Raw genomic sequence first — 22,923 nt, 5'->3', positions numbered from 1 at the left:
ATTTATTTATTCTTTTAAATTTTTATTATTAACACAATCAATACATCAAATGCAATGATAAATAATTTAATTTGACGATATGATTATCATCTTTATTCCAATACGATCTCAAATGATATAAACAATATATATAATAATTAAATATATTTATTATATTAATAATTTTAAGTAATTATTTAAATATTTGTACTTACTAATTTTATTAATATTTCGTATATCGCACATCCTGAGACAGAGCCAATTGGGATGGGTGATTGTGACCGTCCTCCCTCAAATTTTAAATTTTATTTACTAATAATCTAAAAATAATTATATCTTTTCACATCTACTTTAAATTTGTTTTTATCCATTAATCTTTATTTTCTCACTCTTTCCTTACGCGAGATATTATCATAACTAAAAGAAAGGGTAACTAAATCATCACTCATCAGGTCCGAGGCCCGTGCAAATGGGTTGTGTGATTGACTCCAGCAACAACGGGTTTTTTTTAATTAATTTATTTTTTAAAATTTAATTCAAAAATAATTTTTAAAAAAAGTTTTCAAAAATACTGCAATCCGTGCTTCGTAAGCACGGACGCTGCTCACGTGGATATGGAGAATCCTTAAAAATTCTATAATACCTCATTATTATGCATACGATCTAGAGAATCCCTTATAATTCTTACAACATGTGTTGGCGAATGTGTATAACTAAATCCAAATTTTCACCTACAATTATAAAAAAAAAATTTACATGTCAAAAAAATATACAAGATATATATGATATTACCACAATTATTTTTAAATATTACTGTGCACTATATGGAGAAACTGGAATAAAAGCATCCGTATCAACGAGAGGTACAACTAATGTTAACCCATCTCAATCAGGGTTAACACATTTAATCGTGCTCCATGCCCATATCTACTTATAATAACAAAAATTGTTCAACAAATGTAACAAAAAAATTTTGTTAAATAATCACATCACATTAATGATACATGCAGGATATATAAAAGTCCAACCATTGTAGTCTTCTCTATACGTGACGCGTTACACAACTCACGGTATAGAAATTCTAAAACTGCACTACTCCAACTATAAGACTTCACGTTATCAATATCTCGTAGCAGTTGCAGAAATATTAGTCTAGCAGACATTCCTTGATAGTCAGGGAACATTATTCCTCCAATAATCATTAATGAACCACAACAGGTAAATTTCACAACATCTACTTCTGAAGTATCATCATTAACAAGGTTAGACATGCAATGATCGTGTAGTGCAGTCATAGACAGATGACCACCTTTCAAATGTTTTGATGCTGTCAAAAATCCCAACATATCCAAACATATGTGTTGTCATTCCTCAATTTTATGTGACACATCTACTCCAGTTACTGCTTCACCATCAATTGTTAGACCTCCAAATTATTGAAACATCTTATAACGTGACTGTTGCTTCACCACATGTAAAATGAAACGTGTGTGTCTCACGTCGCCAACGTTCAACAAGCGCAGTAATCAAATGATTATCATAAATTTGTGAGCCACATTCTAAAACTCTATAAAAACCCATATGATTTAAATATGCCAGTACACGACTGTGTAAGTAATTATCAGTATATAACTTCCAAATCAAATTGTCTGACCTCTTCACTTTGACAATATCATCAACGGTTAAGGAAGAAACTTTTGATGACATATGTGTCGCTTGTAAATAGAGGACACTGGGATCTTTTGGATTTCGATTATCTGCCGTTCTGAACTACGTTGTAGATCTTCTCAACTTCGTCTCAAAAAATTTTCGGTGAGGAAAGGAGAAACTGAGAAATGCGAAAAAGAGACGGCAAAGAAAAGAGGAGGAAATAAGAAGATGAGGAAAGAAGAAGGAATTGAGCAGATAAGGGTCGGTCGAATGGAATAGCGCCACGTGGATGGATAAAATGAAGCGAAAAATGAACGGATCATAGAAATCGAAATAAAAAAAATTAACATAATATGACCAGCGTCCACGCTTAAAATTAATATAATATGAAGCGCGGACGCTCCACGTGGGAGCAACGTCTGTGCTTCGTAAGCACGGACGCTGCTCAACGAAGCACGGATTGCAGGATTTTTGCAAATCTTTTTTTAAAATTATTTTTGAATTAATTTTTAAATATTAAATTATTTTTTAAAAAAAACCCAGCAACAACTGTTAATTATTTGTTTTGGTTTTACGGAAATGATGGATCTCGATTGTCATAAAAGTCCACTGAAATTACTCTTAACTGATGAAACCGACATAAAACATAATATTGCATATCACGAATCTTAAATCTTCATCTACAACTTAGAATTTGCACTTGGCAAAATCATTAATTTCACTCAGTTCCTCGGAACTTTTTCTGGTTGGTTCATTTTCTCATGATTTGAAAATATATATATACATTTGAAAATTTAAAGCTTTCATTTTCTCATGATTTTCAAGAGTTTTCAGCACATTTTCTTGAAATCAATCCCCTCTTCCAACCTTCTGGTCAAAACCTCTTCCACTGAAACTCTGAATTTCGCCACCGGCACCGAGCTTTATACTCCACGACAATGGAGGATTCATGGATCCACTTCAGATTCTTGGTTTCTTCATTGATTTTGTTACTTACATTCCCAGTTTCGAATTCCCAGCTTGCTCCGACAGAAACCAGAATCCTGTTACAAATCCAGCTGCTTCTTGAGTACCCACCAGTTCTTCAACAGTGGAATAACTGGACCAACTTCTGCGTTCTTCCCCCAAGCCCTTCTCTTACAATCACCTGTTCAGACAATCATGTGACCGAATTAACGGTAGTTGGAAACAGAAGCTCTCCTTTTCAAATTCCCCAGCTCTCTCCTTCGAACTTCGAGGTTTCTGATCAGACTCTTTCTGCAAAGTTCTCACTGGATTCATTCTTCACTGTTTTGACTAAACTCTCTGGTTTACAGAGACTTTCACTGGTTTCTTTAGGATTATGGGGACCATTGCCTCCAAAAATCAACCGGTTTCGATCCCTTGTGGTGCTGAATATCAGCTCGAATTTCATACACGGAAGCATCCCGGGATCAGTCTCCACTTTCCAGGGATTGAAAAGCCTTGTTCTGAGCAAAAATCTGCTCAATGGGAGTGTTCCAGATCTAAGTAGCTTGTCGGTTCTTGAAAACCTGGATTTGAGCGACAATTTTCTCGGCCCCGAATTCCCATCTCTAGGCCTCAATCTTGTACTCATTTCAATAGCAAATAACTCCTTCAGATCTGAAATCCCTCGAGATTTCAACAAAATGAGCAGACTCCAACTACTCGACGCGTCATCGAACACACTCATCGGGCCAATCCCTTCTTTCCTGTTTTCCATGCCATCCATCCAACACATCGAACTCGCAAAAAACCAGTTCACCGGAGCACTCACGGCGGACACTTCCTGCGGTACGAATCTCACTTTCGTGGACATCTCGAATAACCTTTTGGTCGGGAAACTGCCCTCTTGCCTAGCGCCAAATGCAGGAAACAAGACGGTGATCATCATGTTCAATTGCCTGTCCAATACAACATCGAAGTACCAACGGCCTACTTCTTTCTGCCGAAAAGATGCATTGGCGGTTCAGCCGCCGGCAAGAAACGGGAGGCAGGAAACGACGCTGAAACTGGGGATTGTGCTTGGGATCATCGGGGGAGTTGTGGGGATCTTGGTGGCATTCGGGTTCTTGATTCTTGTGATCTTGAAGAAAGCACAGAGAAGAAGATTGGGCGGCAAGAACAGATGCGACAGCTTCGTGATCGAGAAAACTTCAGTTCGCGGTTCTCCCATCGGAAGTAAGTTTTCTAATTACTATCTCGTTTTTCTTCAATTTCTTGAAACATATTCATACAGGTCATTGTCATTTAAATTTTTCTATATTTACTTTATTTTATATTCGTCATATGTTTTGATGTATATTCATTTTTTCATATGATCATTATATATATATATATATATTTTATCTATATCTATTTGACGATATATTTTGCCAAATTTTTTTTGTTATAATTACATTTTGAGTTTCAAATTTAAGATCTTGGTATAAATTATGAGGCATTCGTTTTTTAAATGGTGTTCATCTTTTAAGCTTATCCAATATATGATATTCATCTTTATATTTATTTGTACACAAAAAATTATTATAAGACCGTCTCACGGGTTAATTTTGTTTGACGGATAACCACTCGGCCTGAATCATGAAAAATATTATTTTTTATGTCAAAAATATTATTTCTAACTGTAGACATGAATCGATCTGCTCATCTCACTAATAAACATACTCTTATTTGTAATTATAATAATTTATTTTTGTATGCCTTTATAGGGTTATATATATTGTGACTAATTATTATTAGATTTGTATATTTTGAGTGGTTCATAATTTCTCAGCAGTCGTATTTTTATTCTTATGCATATGCATGTCGAGACATATTCAATTTGCATGAGTAGTCAATTGACCTAAAAAGGTTTATTAATTTTTTTTAAAAATATTTTTGGAAAAGTCGGTTGGAACATTATTATACGAAAAAATGGTTTTAAATGTATTTTTATTTTAATCATTCTGAATAACATTTTTTTTAAATGTTTCTCCATCCAATTAGCAAATCCCAAATTAAATTTATATTTTAAAAAAATTACATTCCCTGAGAAAAATGTGGGACATGATAATATTGGCCGTGAACTAATGAATTAGATTTTGGCATTAAATTATTCAAAATATATACGGCCGTGAACTAATGAATTAGATTTTGGCATTAAATTATTCAAAAGATATACAAGGTGATAATCTGAATAATGAGTAGGTATCTTATGAGACGATCTCACGAATTTTTGTCTGTGAGACGAGTCAACCCTACCGATGTTCACAATAAAAAATAATACTCTTAGCATAAAAAGTAATAATTTTTCATGGATGACCCAAATAAGAGATCTATCTCATAAAATACGATTCATGAGACCGTCTCACACAAGTTTTTGTCCTTAATAATTTCCATATCGAACTAATTTTATTTCTCAATTCCTTATTAATTAGTTTGTGCTTTTATTATTCGACATTTAATTGAATTTAGATCATTTATGTGTCTATTATTCTCCAAGCACAAAATCATACAATATTCAAAATTATATGGAAAAAAATAAATTTTTGTAGCGAATAAAAGATTACACGAGTAAATATTGTGATATGAGAATGTGAGAGCATTTATTCAGGGCATGTGCCACAACCAATGCGGATGGCATCACTGGGACTTCCACCTTACCACATCTTCACACTCGAGGAAATGGAAGACGCAACAAGCAACTTTGATCCATCTAATTTAGTATTAGAAGGATCACAAGGCCAGGTAAGATATATTCATCTACTCAAAAATCACTCTAGGGACGAACCGAAGTATCCCTTTTCGCCCCCATCGAATTCTCAGAAGAGTCAGAACGATTATGGTGAGCGGAAACAGTCTAGAATGAGTTACATGTCTCATTTTAGCTTCACAAGCAAAGTGGTCCAAGTATGGTTTTTTATTTTAATAAAGTGGGAAATGTACATCTAGAGTCATGTTAGAAATCACTTTTCTCATTTGTATATGTGATTGGGCATTCATTTTCACAGCTCTACAAAGGGTGGCTTAGGGATGGATCAGTGGTCCTAGTGAAGTGCCTAAAACTGAAACAGAAGCATTCATCACAAGCTCTGCAGCAGCACATGGAGACAGTCGTGTCGAAGCTAAGGCATCGTCATCTGGTGAGCGTCTTGGGGCACTGTATCGTCACGTACCAGGACCATCCCAACACAGCTAGCACAGTGTTTATTGTGCTTGAGAATATTGCATGTGGCTCATTGAAGGATCACATTTCAGGTATAGGACTTTGCCTTTTTAAGGAACTTCATTTACTCATGTCTGAATCTTGAATAAATGAGCAGTTAATGACTTCACTTCTGGCAGATTGGAGGAAAAGGGATGTCATGAAATGGCCAGAGAGAATGGCTCTCACACTGGGGATTGCAAGAGGGATACAGTACTTGCACACCGGAGATATCCATGGAAACGACCTGAAAATCGACAATATCTTGTTGGATGAGACCTTAACCGCGAAAATAAGCAGCTATAACATAAACTTACCTTCTAAGGTGCGTTCATTTTGCATTCCACAAATCACCCGAAACTATCGCCGTATTTAATTGATCGTCACAACATTGAAAGAGATGGCATGTTTTCTTTCTGTAATCTCTTCTAATCTTGGAACAGGTTGGTGCAGAAAGCCCTTTAAACGGACAAGTTAACTCAAATCAATTGAACAGGCAACTTTTTCCAAATTTCATGTATAATTTTTGTTGCACTTCCCAAAAAGAAACTGTGGCCCTTATTTACTCACAATAATTACATTTATCTGCAGTCAAAATCCAGAAAAAGAAGACATTTATCAGCTAGGGGTTATCCTACTTCAAGTAATCGTTGGCAGACCTATAGATTCTCAAAGTGAGATAGATGACCTGAAATTTCAGGTAATGTTACCATTACTCAATTTTTTGTTCCATTTCCCTCGTACTTCATCCAACTTATCTTCAATTTTTGTGTTACAGCTCGAAAGGAGCTTTGCCGAGTCACCATCTAAACTACGTGATATGATCGACCCGTCCATACGTGGGACGTTTGCGTACGAGTCACTGAAGACAATGGTGCAGATCACCTTAAACTGCCTTTGTAAAGATCCGAGCGGGCGCCCAACCATAGAGGATGTGCTTTGGCACATGCAGTACTCAGTTCAAGTTCAAGAAGGGTGGACAAATAGTGGAAATCTCAGCGGAAACCTTAGTGGAAATCTTAGCACAAAGCTGTAAACTAATGCTGCAGTGTTTGTAATTAGTTTTTATCTGTTCCTTACATCATAAAATTAATGTCTTATAAATCAAATTATTCAATGGCTAACCAAAAATGCACTTGAAAAGAAAAACATTGGTATTGATACACAGATGCCTGAAGATTACCAACTGGAACAACAATATATAGATTGACTGCACTCAGACCCCTTGCTTATTCAATATTTCTTTAGCAGCGAATCCAAAGTAGTCATCGAAGAAGTTTGGAGGTTCTGTGATAAAACACGAAATAACATCTCTCAGCGTGATTACCCCGATAACTTCATTGCCCTGGCCTGAGACGACGTAGACTCTATAAACTGCCATGTAAGCGAGTGTGTCTATTACAGAACCAAGAGTTGAGTCGTGCTTGCATGTTATCGGTGTCGCAGTCTTCCCAACATTGTTGGTTGCGGACACAATAGTAGTGATGAAGTCCTTGGCAGTGAGCTCCCTGCAATCCACACGGAGTTGTTTTACAATGAAAGACCAGACCCACATAATTCAGGTCAAATGTTTCTATAACTTTTACCGGAAACTTGCAAACAGCTCAGGTTTGAGTAACAAGAAGCGAATATCTCTAATGCTAACGTTGCCAATGATTTTCATGTTCGGTCCCTCAACGACCGGAAGACCTCCAATCTGTTTATCTTTCATTTTATTGAATGCTTCTAGGATTAATTCATCGCTTTGCACACTTACAACCTGATTGATGCATTATATAAAAAAAAAGGGTCACCTCGAGTAGAATGTATGTAAGCCGGCTGAAAATAAGTTTAATACAAGCAGTAACCTGATCTGAAGACATAAAAGGAAGTCCCAGTGCAGATATAGGATGAGAAGTGATGCAGTCGAACCAGTCTCTGCCTTTGCATTCCAGAAGACCATGTATAACAGCCGATTGAGTTATGAAGTTCTTCACAGTCGGGCTGCCCATTTCAATAACAGGTATATTCCGAAGCCTATATTTTGAAAGCAACAGCAAGACACTCAACATTGAACTGTCTGTTGCCACAGGAACAAAAGGCGCCCATCTATAGGATTTCAAGATCGACCTCACCTATAAGATTATAACCCTACATTAAACAGCCTCCCCAACTTTTTAAAATACAAAATTACTATCGAGCTCAGTTACCTCCTTCAAGCTCGAAGTCCGAAAAGTAGTCCCTAAAATGATACCAGTACGCACAAGATTTATATAATTTGTAAAGTTAAGCATAGATTTTTATTTCTAGCTACACATTGGTTTCGACAAAGGTGGCTTATGCATAAAGAGGCTCTTTAAGGTACGCATAATTCAACCTTCTATAAAAAGAGAATTCTAACAAAATTATTTTGTTGGTTCGTATTAAAACCATTAATTTACCGTGGTCGACTTAAAAGGCTCTTCGTTTAGTAGAACCTTGTAAAAATCTTCTCCTAGCTTATCCGCTGCGGTGGGGGCGTCTTTTCCCATTCCTTTATCTGCCGCCATGCCTCCCACCACGGCCGCCCCAACGGCAGCTGCGGTCAATCCAGCAACGGCAAGAGGACCCGTCGCTCCAAATGCCAGTGCTCCAAGAGCACCAGCAGCACCAGTACCAATCCCTGCAGCAGCCGCCGAGCTAGCAGCCAGGGCAGCTGCAGCAAGTTCTGCATTCTGTAGCACCCAAAGAACGATGGCCGAGTAATCGACGATTCCCAGATACCTTTCTCTCCAATCCTTGCTGTTCGTGGCATCGGGATTTACCACAGGAGCCGATAAAATGTTGGATTCCGACAATATCTTGACAGCATCAAGAACCGTAGTGTCTGCTACAATCTCAATAACTGGCAAAAATGTTTAAGGGAAGATAAAATCAGACTACAAAATCCGATATCCGGCACTCATACATGAATTAACTAGTATCCAAAATAGATCAGTTGCGAAACTTTCTGACGCCTTAAGAGCCTTCATTACCTTTGCCTCCGGGAACTTGGGGAAACGACGAAACCCGAATATGTGCAAACGCAGATGTTAGAGATTCCTGCAATGAGGGAGACAATTTCTTCCTGCTTTGTATCGTCTCAAAGTACTCATCGCAGCTCTGAACATTAACCTCACGCCTAGATTCTTGCTCGTGCGCCATCTCTACCACTACAAGTCAACAAAAATGGGATATTTACGTCATTACGTGACATAGATTGGAGCAATTATCTAAAGACATCAATCTATTCATGGCTTCCGACAATTTAAACTCAGTTGTTCTTTCTCTCTAATCTGAATATACAAGAAATGATGCCTGGATTATTACATTTACATCATTACATGAGGCTACAATTTCCACTAAAGCTATCTATATAATCATTCGGATAATATGACATACCCCACCAAATGAAATCTGGGATTCTTTCATAAAAATCCATATTCACAGATGAAAGACAATTAGCTTCTAATCCAATCGAATCGCGTCAGATTAACAATGTTGAATAAATAAATATTCTAATTTCATGATAACAACATTAAATAAATAAAACCAACAAATTGAGGACCTTTGTATGATGAAATCTCAATTCAAATCCTGAATCTGCTACTTGTCTGTAATTTTCTTGTTCAGGGAAAGAAGAAGATCGAGCTGCAGCTTAATTCGTTATATGGAAATCAAGTGTATCTGCCACCTGTAACAGAAAACATGGCACGTGTCAACTTTTACTTATTTATTTGAAAATAAACTATTCGAAACAAAAGTGAAACCAGAGTCGATCCGAATCGATAAATATGATTTCCGTTATGGTTTTGTTTTAATTTAGTTGTGCTTTGAACTAAATTTTATTTCTTTTAGTTTGAAATTAAGTATGGTTCGCGTGATGATAAAATTAATTAATAATTTTATTTAAGCAATTATCTTATAATTAATCATTTTCGAGTAAAGTGACTAAGATATCCGAACCGAAGTCACGTTGTTCAGATGTACTATATACCCGAGTCGACAACTCGTTATTCATTGACTTACTTACCGGGCCGAAGCTGCATTGTCCAATTAACTCAATTTCCGGTATGATGGGCTCCAATTAACAGTCATTCATATATTTATTTACGATAATTCATTAATGTTTACAATTTTAATAGTATCCTTACAGTATCTGTCACGCCCCGAAACCGAGACGTGCCATCGGCGTCGTTTAACAATTTAAAATCGTATAACAACAAGCCACGTAGTACATCAAATAGCCAAAAGCCAGTCTATTACATAAATCAATAATCGTCTTTACAATGCGAATACAACGAAATGCGGAAGCGTAGAACACGATAATACAACTAAAAGATAGAATGACAAGACTGGTCTTAAATTGGTTTGACTTCATCACCAACCACAAAAGTATTCTTGTTCTTTATCTTCAATTTATTCATCGTTCTTATCTGGGGTGGGAATGTAAGGGGTAAGTATTTGGGAAATACTCAGTAAATGGGGGTCGATCGGGCATCACAATTATCAAGGTTATAATTATACGAATACGTTATCATAATTTCAATAGTAAGCATGTTGAAACCAATACGAACAAAATACAAACATAGCACTAAAAATCATCTCGTTTCTATGGCTTACTGATCAGTCACCTATATGTTACTCCTCTAATGGGCGATGCCAAAAGAACAGTTATTATATCCCACCGCATCAGGGCCTTAAACAAAACATATCAAATATCGAAATTTCCTTGTCATTTCTAATTCGAATCATTACAGTGCATTTCAAATATTTCAAACATGCTTTCAAATATTATAATTAATATCCAACAACAAATTGTTCAAGAATGTTCATAACAAATAGGAACGAATATATCATGTCGATCGAATTTCAAGAAACATACTTAATATATTTTTAAGCAAATGTGCACATACTTACGATGAACAAGTATGTTGATATATATATCGAGTAGTACACTTATGAAATGCTAATGTACGTAAAAGTATATCAAAAACTCACTTACTTGATTATTATCTTAAAATATTTGAGGGAAGAACAACTGAAATTCGATCATGAAGTTGCTGGATTTCCTTGAACTGGACAAGCAGTCGGCTGCGGCAGGTGCTTCGAAAATGGCCAAGAATGAGCTGCTGCAGATTTCGAAAATAGCTGCTGGAAGGTGTGATTCCTCTTACCCTTTGGCCTCTATTTTTAGGCTCATGGAGGGGAGGTGATTAGGCTCTCATTGAAGGCCATTACCACCATGTTTATGGCCTCCTTGAAGGCTTTAAACACCATTAAAAGTGCTGTTATGGACTCTTCAAATAACACCATTAAAAGTGCTTTTATGGACTCTTCAAATTCAGCTTTGATTTCATGGCTTGAATGAGACTTAAAGGCTGCATTCATAGCTTTGTGTAGTAATTTTTTTGGGTCTTCACATCCTTCCCACCTTATGAGGAGTTTCGTCCTCGAAACTTGGCTATACCCGATCCTCAAAGAGATAAGGGTATTGCTCTCGCATCTTTTCTTCCAACTCCCAAGTAGCTTCTTTTTCGGTGTGATTGGGCCATTGTACTTTGACATATGGAATAGTTCGTCGCCTCAGTACTTGGTCTTTGTTATCCACAATTCGAATTGGAACTTCCTCGTACTTCAGTTCTTCATTTAAATTGCCCTCAATCAGAAGTGGTCCAGCCTCCAGAATATGACTTGGATCGGAAATATATTTTCTTAGCTGCGAAACGTGGAGAACATTGCGGATTTTTGACATATCGGGTGGAAGTGCTAATCGGTAAGCAAGTTTTCCTACTTTCTCTAGAATGTCAAAAGGTACAACATATCTGGGATTCAATTTTTCAGCCTTATTGAATTGGATTACACCTTTCATGGGTGACACTTTCACATATGCTTTTCCGCCCACTTCTAATTCCACGGGCCTTCTTTTCAAGTCAGCCCAGCTTTTCTGACGATCTTGTGCAGTTTTCAATCTCTCTTTGATCGTAGCAACTTTATCCATTGTTTCTTGGATCAGTTCGGGTCCAATCACTGGCCTTTTCCCTTACTTCATCCCAATATAGTGGCGATCGACACTTCCGTCCATACAGAGCTTCGTACGGTGCCATTCCAATACTATTGTGATAACTATTATTGTATTCGAACTCGATTAAGGACAAATGTTTGTTCCAATTACCACTGAAGTCTAGAGCACATGCTCTCACCATGTCCTCAAGAGTTTGTATTGTCCTCTCAGTTTTGGCCATCAGTTTGATGGTGATATGCCGTACTAAGAGTAAATTTTGTCCTCATTGATTTTTGAAAGCTCTTTCAAAAGCGGGATGCAAACCTAGGATCTCTGTCTGATAGTATGCTAACTGAAACTCCATGTAACCGTACGATATTATTCATGTATAAGGTGGTCAGTTTATCCATATTATAGTTCATGCAGACAGGTAAGAAATGCGCATATTTTGTGAGTCTATCTACGATTACCCATATACCATCATGGCTTTGTCTAGCCTTTGGTAAACCTACTACAAAGTCCATGGAAATATGTTCGCATTTCCATTCTAGGATTTCCAAAGGTTGAAGAAGTCCACCAGGTCTCTGGTGTTTTGCCTTGACTTGTTGGCACACGTGACACTTGGAGACAAACATTGCAACGTTCTTTTTCATTCCACGCCACCAGAAGTTTTTCTTCAAATTTTTATACATTTTGGTACTGCCGGGGTAGACTGAAAATTTTTACTTGTGTGCTTCAGACATTACTTCCTGTTGAAGATTTTCAATGTCAGGTACACACAATCGTCCTTTCATCCACACCACTCCCTTGTCACCTATCTGGAGATCCGATGATTTTCCTTCTTCAGCTTGTTGTTTCAGTTTCACCAAAGTGGGGTCTCGATCTTGAATTATCTTGTTCGTTTCCCGGAGGCATGGTTGTGCTGAAAGTGATGCTAGGATTACTTTGCTCATATTCTTCCGACTCAAAGCATCAGCTACCTTGTTTGCCTTGCCCAGATGATAGCTTATTGTCAAGTCGTAATCTTTTAGGAGTTCAATCCATCGTCTCTGCCGCATATTTAGTTCTTTTTGCGTGAACAAGTATTTGAGACTTTGGTGATCAGTGAAAATCTCACACTTGGCTCCATAGAGATAATGTCTCCATATTTTTAGTGTGAACACCACTGCAGCTAGTTCGAGGTCATGCGTCGGATAGTTTTGCTCATATGGTTTCAGTTGCCTTGAAGCGTAGGCGATCACCCTTCCATCTTGCATGAACACACATCCTAAACCTCTTTTTGAAGTATCACTGTAGATGGTGAAGTCTTTTCCTTCAGTTGGCAATACCAATACCGGAGTAGAGGCAAGTTTCTTCTTCAAGGTCTCGAAACTTTGCTCACATTCTTCACTCCATTGAAACTTAGAGTTCTTTTGCGTGAGTTTATTGAGGGATATGGCTATTGAAGAGAATCCTTCAACAAATTTTCGATAATAGCCCGTTAATCCCAAGAAACTTCGAATTTCTGTCACATTCTTTGGTCTCGACCAATCCATGATTGCTTCTACCTTCTTAGGGTCCACAGACACTCCTGCTGCTGATATTATGTGTCCCAAAAATGTGACGCTCTTTAGCCAGAATTCGCATTTCTTGAACTTGGCGTACAGTTCCTTTTCTATAAGCGTCTGGAGGGTGAGACGAAGATGTTATTTGTGGTCTTCCTCATTTGATGAATATACGAGAATATCATCGATGAATACCACAACAAACTTGTCAAGAAATGGTTTGAACACCCTGTTCATGAGATCCATGAATGCTGCCAGAGCGTTTGTTAATCCGAACGGAATTACCATGAACTCATAGTGTCCATACCTTGTTCTGAAGGCTGTCTTCGGAATATCGTCTGTTTTGACCTTTAGTTGGTGGTATCTTGACCTTAAGTCAAGTTTGGAAAAGACTGTAGCTCCTTTGAGTTGGTCAAACAGATCATCTATTCATGGAAGTTGATACTTATTCTTGATTGTGATCTTATTCAGTTCCATGTAATCAATACACAATCTCATACTTCCGTCATTTTTCTTTACAAATAGGGACAGGAGCTCCCAACGGAGATGCGCTTGGTCGGATTTGCTTCTTATCCAACAATTCTTGTAGTTGTTCTTTGAGTTCTTTCATCTCTGCTGGAGTCATTCGGTACGGCGCTTTTGAGATTGGTGTAGCATTGGGGACTAAATTAATCTCAAATTTCACTTCGTGGTCGGGGATTGTGCTAGGGAGTTCTTTAGGAAAGACATCCGGAAACTCTTGTACTACCGGAATATCTTATAGTGCTAAGTATGATTTCTTCGTTTACCTCGCTTAACATAGCTAGGTAAACTTCTTCTTCACTTTTCATGGCTTTCCAAGTCTGGGAAACAGATAGTATGGATTCTTGTTTCTTGACTTTGCCATAGTAAACGATTTCTTCTTGGTTTGGAGCCCTTAGTTTGATGTTCTTCAAGCGGCAGTCTACAATTGCGTGATTCTTTGATAGCCAATTCATTCCCAGAATGGCGTTGAACTCCACCATGTTTAGTTGAATCAATTCAGCTTGAAATAGGTGCTCATTGATACAGATCTTACAATCTCTGTGCACCCTATGTGTTTCAATTGTCTTACTAGTAGGAGTTGCTACTCTAAATGGTTCAACAAGTATCTCAGATATAAGCCTTAATTTCTTAGTGAACTTCTTAGATATAAACGAATGAGTGGCACCACAATCATACAATACATAATCTGGCATTTCATTGATTAGAATGGTACCTGCCACGACATCGTTTGATTCATCTGCCTCTTTCTAAGTCATTGCAAACACACGAGCGTTAGGCTTATTTTTTTTTGGCTTGCTAGCGGTAGTATCAGTATTTGCCCATGCCCCTTTCTTCGGCTCGGGACAATCAGCAATTCGATGTCCCAACTTTCCACAATTGAAGCATGCACCATTCTTCATTCGGCATTCCGCAGAATGGCAGTTATTGAAGATGGGGCACATCTTGGCCTCTTGGTAGGTTGGACTGGACGAAGCGCCTTTGAATGACCCACTGGATTGATTTGGTCTTTTGAATGGTTGTTTCCATTGAAAGATTGTCCAGAAGGAGGTCGCTTATTCTTGTTCGCATCCTTTCGGCGCTTGATGTCTTTCTCGGCTCTTATTGCTGTGCCCATTAGATCAGCAAAGCTCGTGGGTTGGTAAACTGCTAAAATTGACTGGATACGGCTATTCAGACCACGCCTGAACCGATGCATTTTCAAGGTATCATCAGCCATGATAGTGGGTGCATAGGTTCCAAGGGAGTTGAACTTTGAAGTATACTCCATCACAAACATATCCAAAGTTTGAGCGAAATTTTCGAATTCACTCAACTTCTGTAATCTCACTTCAGCAGGGTAATATTGTTTCAGGAATACATCTCGAAACTATTGCCATGTGACTGGTCCATCTGCTGTCAAAGCTGGTGAGAATGTCTCCCACCATTTGGCTGCTTTTTCTTCTAAGAATGGTGTCACCACATCCACCTTGAACTCGTTGGGAATTTTGAGTAGGCGGAGTTGGGTCTCGATATTTTTGATCCAGTTTTGGGCAATTTCGGGGTCCGGGTCTCCTTTGAATGTTTGAGTTCGATTCTTTCGTAGAGACTCATAGTGGTACTTGACCCCGTGTGTTGGAGGTCCTGGTGGTGGCGGATTGCCAATGTCATTTGTGTTACCCAACCCTTGGATGGTAGTGGCCACAATAGTTGCTATGGCCATTAAGTCAACTTGACTTAGGCCCAATCCTGGTGGTGGTGGCGGCGGAGGTAGGTTCCCTTCATTGTCGTTGTTATTATGATTGTTGTTGCGATTTCCGTAGCGCGGGTTGCGGTTGTTTCGTACCGGTCTTCCGTCCATGTCGTATAAGGGTATACAAGCTTCTAAGGTATTTGTTTGCCAACTTATACATGAGTTAATCATGAACTGAAATTGACTATTGATAAAACTAAAGAAATTTTTTTTTGATTCAAACGAAAAGGGAAGCAATACAAATCCAAGTTTTAGGAAGCACAAAAGGAGAGGAAATTCATGAGAACACAAATGGATTATAAATCCTTATTACAACTAGTCGCGAAACTAAATCCTCAATCATCTAAAATCTCGTCATCTCCTACTGCTTCTTCTTCCATCGGCTCCTCTATTGGTTCTATTTCAGGTTCCAAGTTGATAAGGACATCCTGAAGTTGTTGAACCTAATTATGTAAGTGTTCATTATGCAGAGTAAGATGCTGCACAGAATCTTGCAGTTCTTGAATGATCACTGCATCTTGCTGATGTCGTTGGACTGCTATAAATGAGGTCTGCTCCAAGAGAGCATTGAGATGAGCTTTTTGTTCCTCTAGCTCATGTTTTTCTTCTTGAAAAGTATGTAAAGTTGCAATCAATTTTCCGTTGTCTTTCTGTTCTAGTGCGAGAGATGCTCAGAGGTCCTTAATGATGGTATCCTTGTCAGGGACGGGTATAACACTCATGCGAGCCGTGGTTCGAGTGCGAGGCATAGACGAATTTGAAGCCATTTCCTGAAATGAAAACAAGTGGAAAGGCTTAGAACAATAGAATAAGATGGATGGCAACATTAACGGATAGTCTAAAGTATTTCGAGAAATTTTTCAAGAGTAGAAAGTTCGGAAAATTTATTGGGAATTCAAGCTTCAAAAGGATTCAGCATGCATAGTAACGAAGTTTGAAGATGTTATTCATGCGCTAGATTATGAAGAGGTCAAAATAGGTATGAACTCGAGTGTTCCGCGCTAGGGCGGTCAAACTTAACCGCACCAGCGCCCCAAACGCTGCTCAAGGTCACAATTCTCCTGAACCATCCGCGCTATGGGGGTCAAACTTTACCGCCCCAGCGCCTCTTGCGTTGACTAAAATTTCAGATTCTAGAACACTTCGTGATAGGGCGGTTAAATTATACCGCCCCTTGCGCTGTCCGAAGTCTAATAAGAGTCCTAAGTTACAATATCCTTATGATATGCACGTCGGGATGGTCCTAGCCGGATTATGAACCTGGCGGCTCTGATACCACTAAAATGTCACGCCCCGAAACCAAGACGTGTCATCGGCGTCGTTTAACAATTTAAAATCGTATAACAACAAGCCCACGTAGTACATCAAATAACCAAAAGCTAGTCTATTACATAAATCAATAATCGTCTTTACAATGCGATTACAACGAAATGCGGAAGCGTAGAACACAATAATACAACTAAAAGATAGAATGACAAGACTGGTCTTGAATTGGTTTGACTTCATCACCAACCCCAAAAGTATTCTTGTTCTTTATCTTCAATTTGTTCCTCGTTCTTATCTGGGGTGAGAATGTAAGGGGTGAGTATTTGGGAAACTCAGTAAATGGGGGTCGATCGGGCATCACAATTATCAAGATTATAATTATACGAATACGTTATCATAATTTCAATAGTAAGAATGTTGAATCCAATACGAACAAAATACAAACATAGCACTGAAAATCATCTCATATGCATGGTTTACTGATCAGTCCCCTATATGTTACTCCTCTAATGGGCGAGGCCAAAAGAACAGTTATTATATCCCACCGCATCAGGGCCTTAAACAAAACATATCAAATATCGAAATTTCCTCGTCATTTCTAATTCGAATCATTACAGTGCATTTCAAATATTTCAAACATGCTTTCAAATATTATATAAATAATATCCAACAACAAATTGTTCAAGAATGTTCATAACAAATAGGAACGAATATATCATGTCGATCGAATTTCAAGAAACATACATAATGTATTTTTAAGCAAATGTGGACATACTTACGAAGAACAAATATGTTGATATATATCGAGTAGTACACTTATGAAATGCAAGTGTACGTAAAAGTATAGCAAAAACTCACTTACTTTATTATTATCTTCGAATATTTGAGGGAAGAACAACTGACAATTCGATCACGCAGTTGCTGGATTTCCTTGAACTGGACAAGCAGTCGGCTACTGCAGGTGCTTTGAAAATGGCCAAGAATGAGCTGCTGCAGATTTTGAAAATAGCTGCTGGAAGGTGTGATTCCTCTTACCCTTTGGCCTCTATTTTTAGGCTCATGGAGGGGAGGTGAATAGGCTCTCATTCAAGGCCATTACCACCATGTTTATGGCCTCCTTAAGGGCTTTAAACACCATTAAAAGTGCTGTTATGGACTCTTCAAATAACACCATTAAAAGTGTTGTTATGGACTCTTCAAATTCAGCTTTGATTCCATGGCTTGAATGAGACTTAAAGGTTGCATTTCATGGCTTTGTGTAGTAAATTTTTTTGGGTCTTCACAGTATCAAACATGTATTACAATATGACAAGTGTGAAGTTCAATAAAATACAATATCTAATAAGGAGAATGAATATTTTATCATAAATGTCTGGCCAAACACCAAAAGTTATATAGAAAGAAATTCGGAAATAAAATCTCACATCATCATCTTACTTAATAGCTTGCTTTCTTATTCCGATTGCTTCAATAATATTTAGAGTAATAATTTTTGTGATATTATAAGTATTAGTAAGACTATTAGATATTCGAATACCTTAATGTTCAAACTTTTAGTCAAAATTGAGTTTGATACTATATAATATTTTTCTAGAAAAACCATAATAATTCGAAATCATATCCAAAAAATTTGAAAATTTTACAGTAAGTGTATCTTACTGAGTTACAAGAAAATACATGCTAATTTGAAACCATGAAAAGGTTTTGGTGTTCGGAAAAAAAGTGGTTTCCTTAAATGTTTCCGTTCATTAGTCGAAACTTTGGTGTACTAGACATCATGGTGAACAACTTTTATTTTATATTTATGTCTAAAAACATGGTGCATGATAGTACAAAGTAAGCATCAAAATATTTCCAGAACCATCCCCAAAAAAACAAGTGATAGAACATTGGTTTTCAAAAATAATTCGTAATAAATCGTATACTAACTGAAAAACTCTGAAATTTGGATTCAAAGCCCAAAATCAGTGCAGAAAACTTCGGCAATAACTAGATTTTAAAAATGACACGGTGCGTGATGTACACGCGTCACCTTGCCGGCTTGTCGCCGTGCTTCAGCTATCATGCGCGGCCGAAAATTTTCAAACAGATTACTCTCGTTGCGTTCTACAATTTTTATGTTGAACGCTTTCAAAATTTCCGGCTGATCTTGCCTAGATTATATTTTTCCGACATGATTTTCAACAATATTAAGTTGTCGAAAATTACGACTTACCACAACTTTGTGGGTGATCAGCCGAAATTTCTATAAACTAGGTAACATATTGAATAACTTTTATTATATATGGAAGATCAAAAACAGTATGTAAAGGTGTAAAATAAAAAATCACGAACATTCAACTTGTAGATGGTAGTTTTTCTTGTTGATTTTGGTTGATGATGATACACCTCCAGTACATATGGACTTCTGGGTAGGAGAGGAGTGGTATGTAATTTTTTCAGAATTTTTAGAGAAGTTTGGATTTTTAGGTGAATTTCTTCCCTAACTCATTCTCTATCACTAGGGGTGTTCATTAAATGGTTTACACCGAAAAAACCGACCGGACCATAAATTTCAGTCTTTTTTGGTTCGGTTTAAACAGTTTTTCGGTCGGTTATGGTTTTGATTTTTTGTACTTTCGATTTTTCGGTTCGGTTATCGGTTTTTGAAAATTTAAAACCGAAAAAACCGAACCGACCATTTAAAATATAATAAATAATAAAATAATTAATATAAGTAATTTAATTAGGTTTAAATTTTATCGCCTTGCCTTTCTTCTAAACTTTTCACCTTCCACTCCAATCTCTCTCCAGCCGATTCTGCTACAGTGCTACCATATCAAATATCAAAGTTCTTAACTTCTTTGTTGTTTTCTTTTTAAAATATTGAAACACAGGTATAGAGTTTTTTGCTGCATTAATGAATATGTCGTAGTTCGAATTAAATGCTCTGGAGTTTCAAAAGTTGATTCAGCTTATATTTTGGGAATACCTGGTGTGGAAGCTATTTTTTTTGTTTCTTCTTCTTTTTTTTTTTTTGAAGAAAATCATGTTAGACATGGTGTATTTTGTCTTGTTTGGGGTTTGAAGGCTCGTTTAGCTATGATATTGCTCAAAAAATGTGATCAAAACAGGTAAAAAAAATCAAGGAAATTTGATTGTGGTTTTTTATTATATTTTTTTAAAATTTATGACGTATAAGTTCATTTATAACTTAATTTATTACACAAACCGTAATAATCGACCGTAATAACCAAACCGTAATACAAAAAAACCAAACCGGACTGAACTAAAATAGTTTGGTTTAGGTTTAGGCATTCGAAAAATCGTAAACCGAAAAACCGAACCGAAGTTTATTAAAATCGAACCAAACCGATCGTTGCACACCCCTATCTATCACTCAATATTCACTCCACTATCATTACTTTTCAGGTATTAAATGCACGAAATTATCATTGTTTATGATGGTTTGAAATGTTTAAATATGCATATTTTGCATGGAAAAAGTACTGTTGTTTTATGCTACAATGAGAGAATTTAGTTTTTGACACTTGGTTAATGTTAATTTGATTTGATCATCTAATTGTTAATTTTTCGTGAGTTATATGCTACAATGAGAGAATTTCCTAGGTGTATGTTTTATATATTTATTTCTTTTTATTCTCTTGTAATTTATTTGTTATTTGTTTATTTCTTTAGAATAATTTATTAACTTTCTATACACATGCATTCATACACATAGATATATATACATTATGTTGATTTCTTACCTCCGAGTATAGGGTGTCATATATATTTTGAATATTTATTTTTTGCCTTAAAGAAATCAGATCTTGGGGTTAAATTTAATTTAATATAAATGAATCATCAATAGGTTTAACTCTATAAAATAAAGCAAAAACTTGTATGAGACGGTTTCACGTGTCGTATTTTGTGAGACATATCTCTTATTTTGGTCATCCATGAAAAAATATTACTTTTTATGCTAAGAGTATTACTTATATTGTAAATATCGGTGGGGTTGACTCATCGCACAGATAAATATTAGCAAGACTGTCTCACAAGAGACCTACTCATCAAATAAAGTTAACTACGTATATTAGAATCCCTTAAATTTTAAAATTAATTTACGGTTAGAAAATTTTGGGAACCGAAACGAACCGTAGGTCATTGATTAGTCGTTTACACAATTTCAAAAGCCAAACACTAACCCATGAAATGATAGCCGACAAGAAATTCTATTAATAAAAAGTCGTTTTGATCTTGCAGACTTTACAAACAATATTTCAATGAAAAGAATATCATGAAAAAATTAAAATAAAATTATATTATAAATATGTAACATACAAAAACATAGAACGCATTTTCATCGTCAGCTGCAACTAACAAATCAAAAGCAAAAAAAATAATAACTTTCGCAATTTCATTCAATATCTATTTGATTTATTTTTTTAAAATACTACATCAGGAAATTTTCTTTTTATCAGTTCATCACGAGCTACAAGATAACCAATATATGTTAGCATCCATCTCAAAATCTACTACGCTAAGTTGCAATCCATGGAGAGTTTCACGTAGACCCGCAAGGATTAGGGCAGGCAAAATCTTCTAAAATCCAACTTATCCTGAATCTCGTCTCAATTTTGCCCTGAAAATATCATGACATGCATTTGTCCGACATGAGTTTTCGGGATTTCTCCGATCCCGATCAATGTCGGGAGAGAGATTGGACAAATAACATTAACCTGATGGGATTTCCATCACGATACGAAATAATATTATTAATAATTTAATATTTTATTGCCCGTACACAAATTTGCCAACTCTTTTTAAAGGGGGCAAGCCCATATATGATATTTTTATGCTTAAAATTAAACTGTTAATTAATTAATTCAAATAAATAGAGAAAATTTATTATTCTAGCTCATCTTAAATATATATTTTAAGTTATATAACGTAGCCTTTGGTATTTTAAAATTTCTAAAATACCTTCTCATTTATTTAATGTAGTCGGAGATTCATTGTTTACCTATGTATAAGATATCTTGTAATGCCTGAAGTAAATATCACATTTTGTTGATTTAGTAATGTGAGATTACTAAATAATTAATGATTTTTAAAGAGAGGAATGTGACATATGTTGATCATATGAATTCCTAAATGATTTGAAATTTGGATATAACGTAGAAAACTCAAAGATATAGAAGTTTCATGTTTTGAGTTTTGGAAAATTTGTTCGTTTGACTGATCCAAAGAGATATACCAGTGTTAAAATGTTAAATATTATATATTATATTATTTATTTTATTTTATTAATATAATATAATATAATATTTTTTTTTAAAAAAAAGAAACAAGATAAATGTAAAAATCGTGAACGGTGAAATCATTTTCCAATTGACAGTAAGCTAACCGAGGAGAGAGGAAGAAATAGAATAGGGTTTTGAATTTTTTTTTCGATCTTGCGACTTATCAGTTTATCCAATCGACGAACCGACTTCAGTTCTGGAATCGTTGACACGAGGTCTTCGATTTGATATACATCACAAGCCTCAGGATCAAAGAAATAGCCAGATTTTATATATACTCGATTATCAGGTACGTGTTGACGTACGAGCATATGTTGTTATTGTTTAGTATTGATGAATACTATTGCGTTGAACGATGATAAATCATCGGAATTGGGTGATTTGATATTATATTTGTTGTTGTTTATTATTGTTGATATTTTTGACTATCGTTGTTGGGAGACGTCTCGTTGATGTTGTTCGTTCAACGATATTGCTGTCGCCGGAGTTGGGGTGCGACGTATCGTTGATGTTATTCGTTCGACGATATTGCTGTCGCCGGTGTTGGGGTGCGACGTATCGTCGATGTTGTTGTTCGTTCGACGATATTGCTGTCGCCGGAGTTGGGATGCGACGTATCGTTGCTGTTATTGTTGCAGTGTGATGTTTTTGAGGTTGTTGATGGCTGATTGTCCAGAAACGGCAAAGGAGGTATTTCTGTTATCATTTCAGTTATACCTTATGTTGTTAATATAACTGTTATGTATTGCGATGAT

General features: G+C 36.5%; 2 protein-coding genes across 4 annotated transcripts; one reads left to right on the top strand and one right to left on the bottom strand.

Moving 5' to 3' along the window:
• The first annotated feature begins 2,388 nt into the window (after window positions 1-2,388).
• On the top strand, window positions 2,389-6,982 carry LOC142522264 (putative LRR receptor-like serine/threonine-protein kinase At1g14390). Of its 2 annotated transcripts, none has more exons than XM_075625506.1 (7): window positions 2,389-3,810; window positions 5,225-5,358; window positions 5,622-5,868; window positions 5,956-6,140; window positions 6,259-6,332; window positions 6,407-6,515; window positions 6,594-6,982. In XM_075625506.1, the coding sequence occupies exons 1-7, from the start codon at window positions 2,568-2,570 to the stop codon at window positions 6,849-6,851; spliced, it is 2,250 nt and encodes a 749-aa protein (XP_075481621.1). In that variant the 5' UTR covers window positions 2,389-2,567; the 3' UTR covers window positions 6,852-6,982. The 2 variants fall into 2 exon arrangements, with proteins under 2 accessions (XP_075481621.1, XP_075481622.1); XM_075625507.1 differs by having other exon boundaries at window positions 2,390-3,810; window positions 6,259-6,311.
• LOC142522265 (SNF1-related protein kinase regulatory subunit gamma-1-like) lies at window positions 6,849-9,499 on the bottom strand. 2 transcript variants are annotated; one of them, XM_075625508.1, is made up of 6 exons: window positions 9,381-9,499; window positions 8,809-8,985; window positions 8,236-8,678; window positions 7,663-7,929; window positions 7,402-7,574; window positions 6,849-7,323 (listed from the first exon to the last, which is right to left on the bottom strand). In XM_075625508.1, exons 2-6 carry the CDS (start codon window positions 8,975-8,977, stop codon window positions 7,032-7,034), a joined length of 1,344 nt encoding a protein of 447 aa, XP_075481623.1. In that variant the 5' UTR covers window positions 8,978-8,985; window positions 9,381-9,499; the 3' UTR covers window positions 6,849-7,031. The 2 variants fall into 2 exon arrangements, with proteins under 2 accessions (XP_075481623.1, XP_075481624.1); XM_075625509.1 differs by having other exon boundaries at window positions 8,809-8,979; window positions 9,381-9,480.
• Between the last annotated feature and the right edge of the window lie 13,424 nt (window positions 9,500-22,923).

The sequence above is a fragment of the Primulina tabacum genome, chromosome 13, assembly GCF_025594145.1.
Source record: "Primulina tabacum isolate GXHZ01 chromosome 13, ASM2559414v2, whole genome shotgun sequence".
In the NCBI taxonomy this organism is placed as follows: Eukaryota; Viridiplantae; Streptophyta; class Magnoliopsida; order Lamiales; family Gesneriaceae; genus Primulina; species Primulina tabacum.
The sequence above is the reverse complement of the archived record's forward strand: the minus strand, read 5'-3'. Positions and strand labels throughout refer to the sequence as shown.

Bases quoted from the DNA above. Each gene is read 5' to 3' on its own strand.
- LOC142522264 (XM_075625506.1), top strand. From the start codon at position 2,568: ATGGAGGATTCATGGATCCACTTCAGATTCTTGGTTTCTTCATTGATT. The intron at 6,333-6,406 runs GTATAATTTTTG...ATTTATCTGCAG, and splicing joins CAACTTTTTCCAAATTTCAT to TCAAAATCCAGAAAAAGAAG. The intron at 6,516-6,593 runs GTAATGTTACCA...TTTGTGTTACAG, and splicing joins TAGATGACCTGAAATTTCAG to CTCGAAAGGAGCTTTGCCGA.
- LOC142522265 (XM_075625508.1), bottom strand. From the start codon at position 8,977: ATGGCGCACGAGCAAGAATCTAGGCGTGAGGTTAATGTTCAGAGCTGC. The intron at 8,679-8,808 runs GTAATGAAGGCT...CATTTTTGCCAG, and splicing joins CCAAGTTCCCGGAGGCAAAG to TTATTGAGATTGTAGCAGAC. The intron at 7,324-7,401 runs GTAAAAGTTATA...TGTGGATTGCAG, and splicing joins GAGCTGTTTGCAAGTTTCCG to GGAGCTCACTGCCAAGGACT.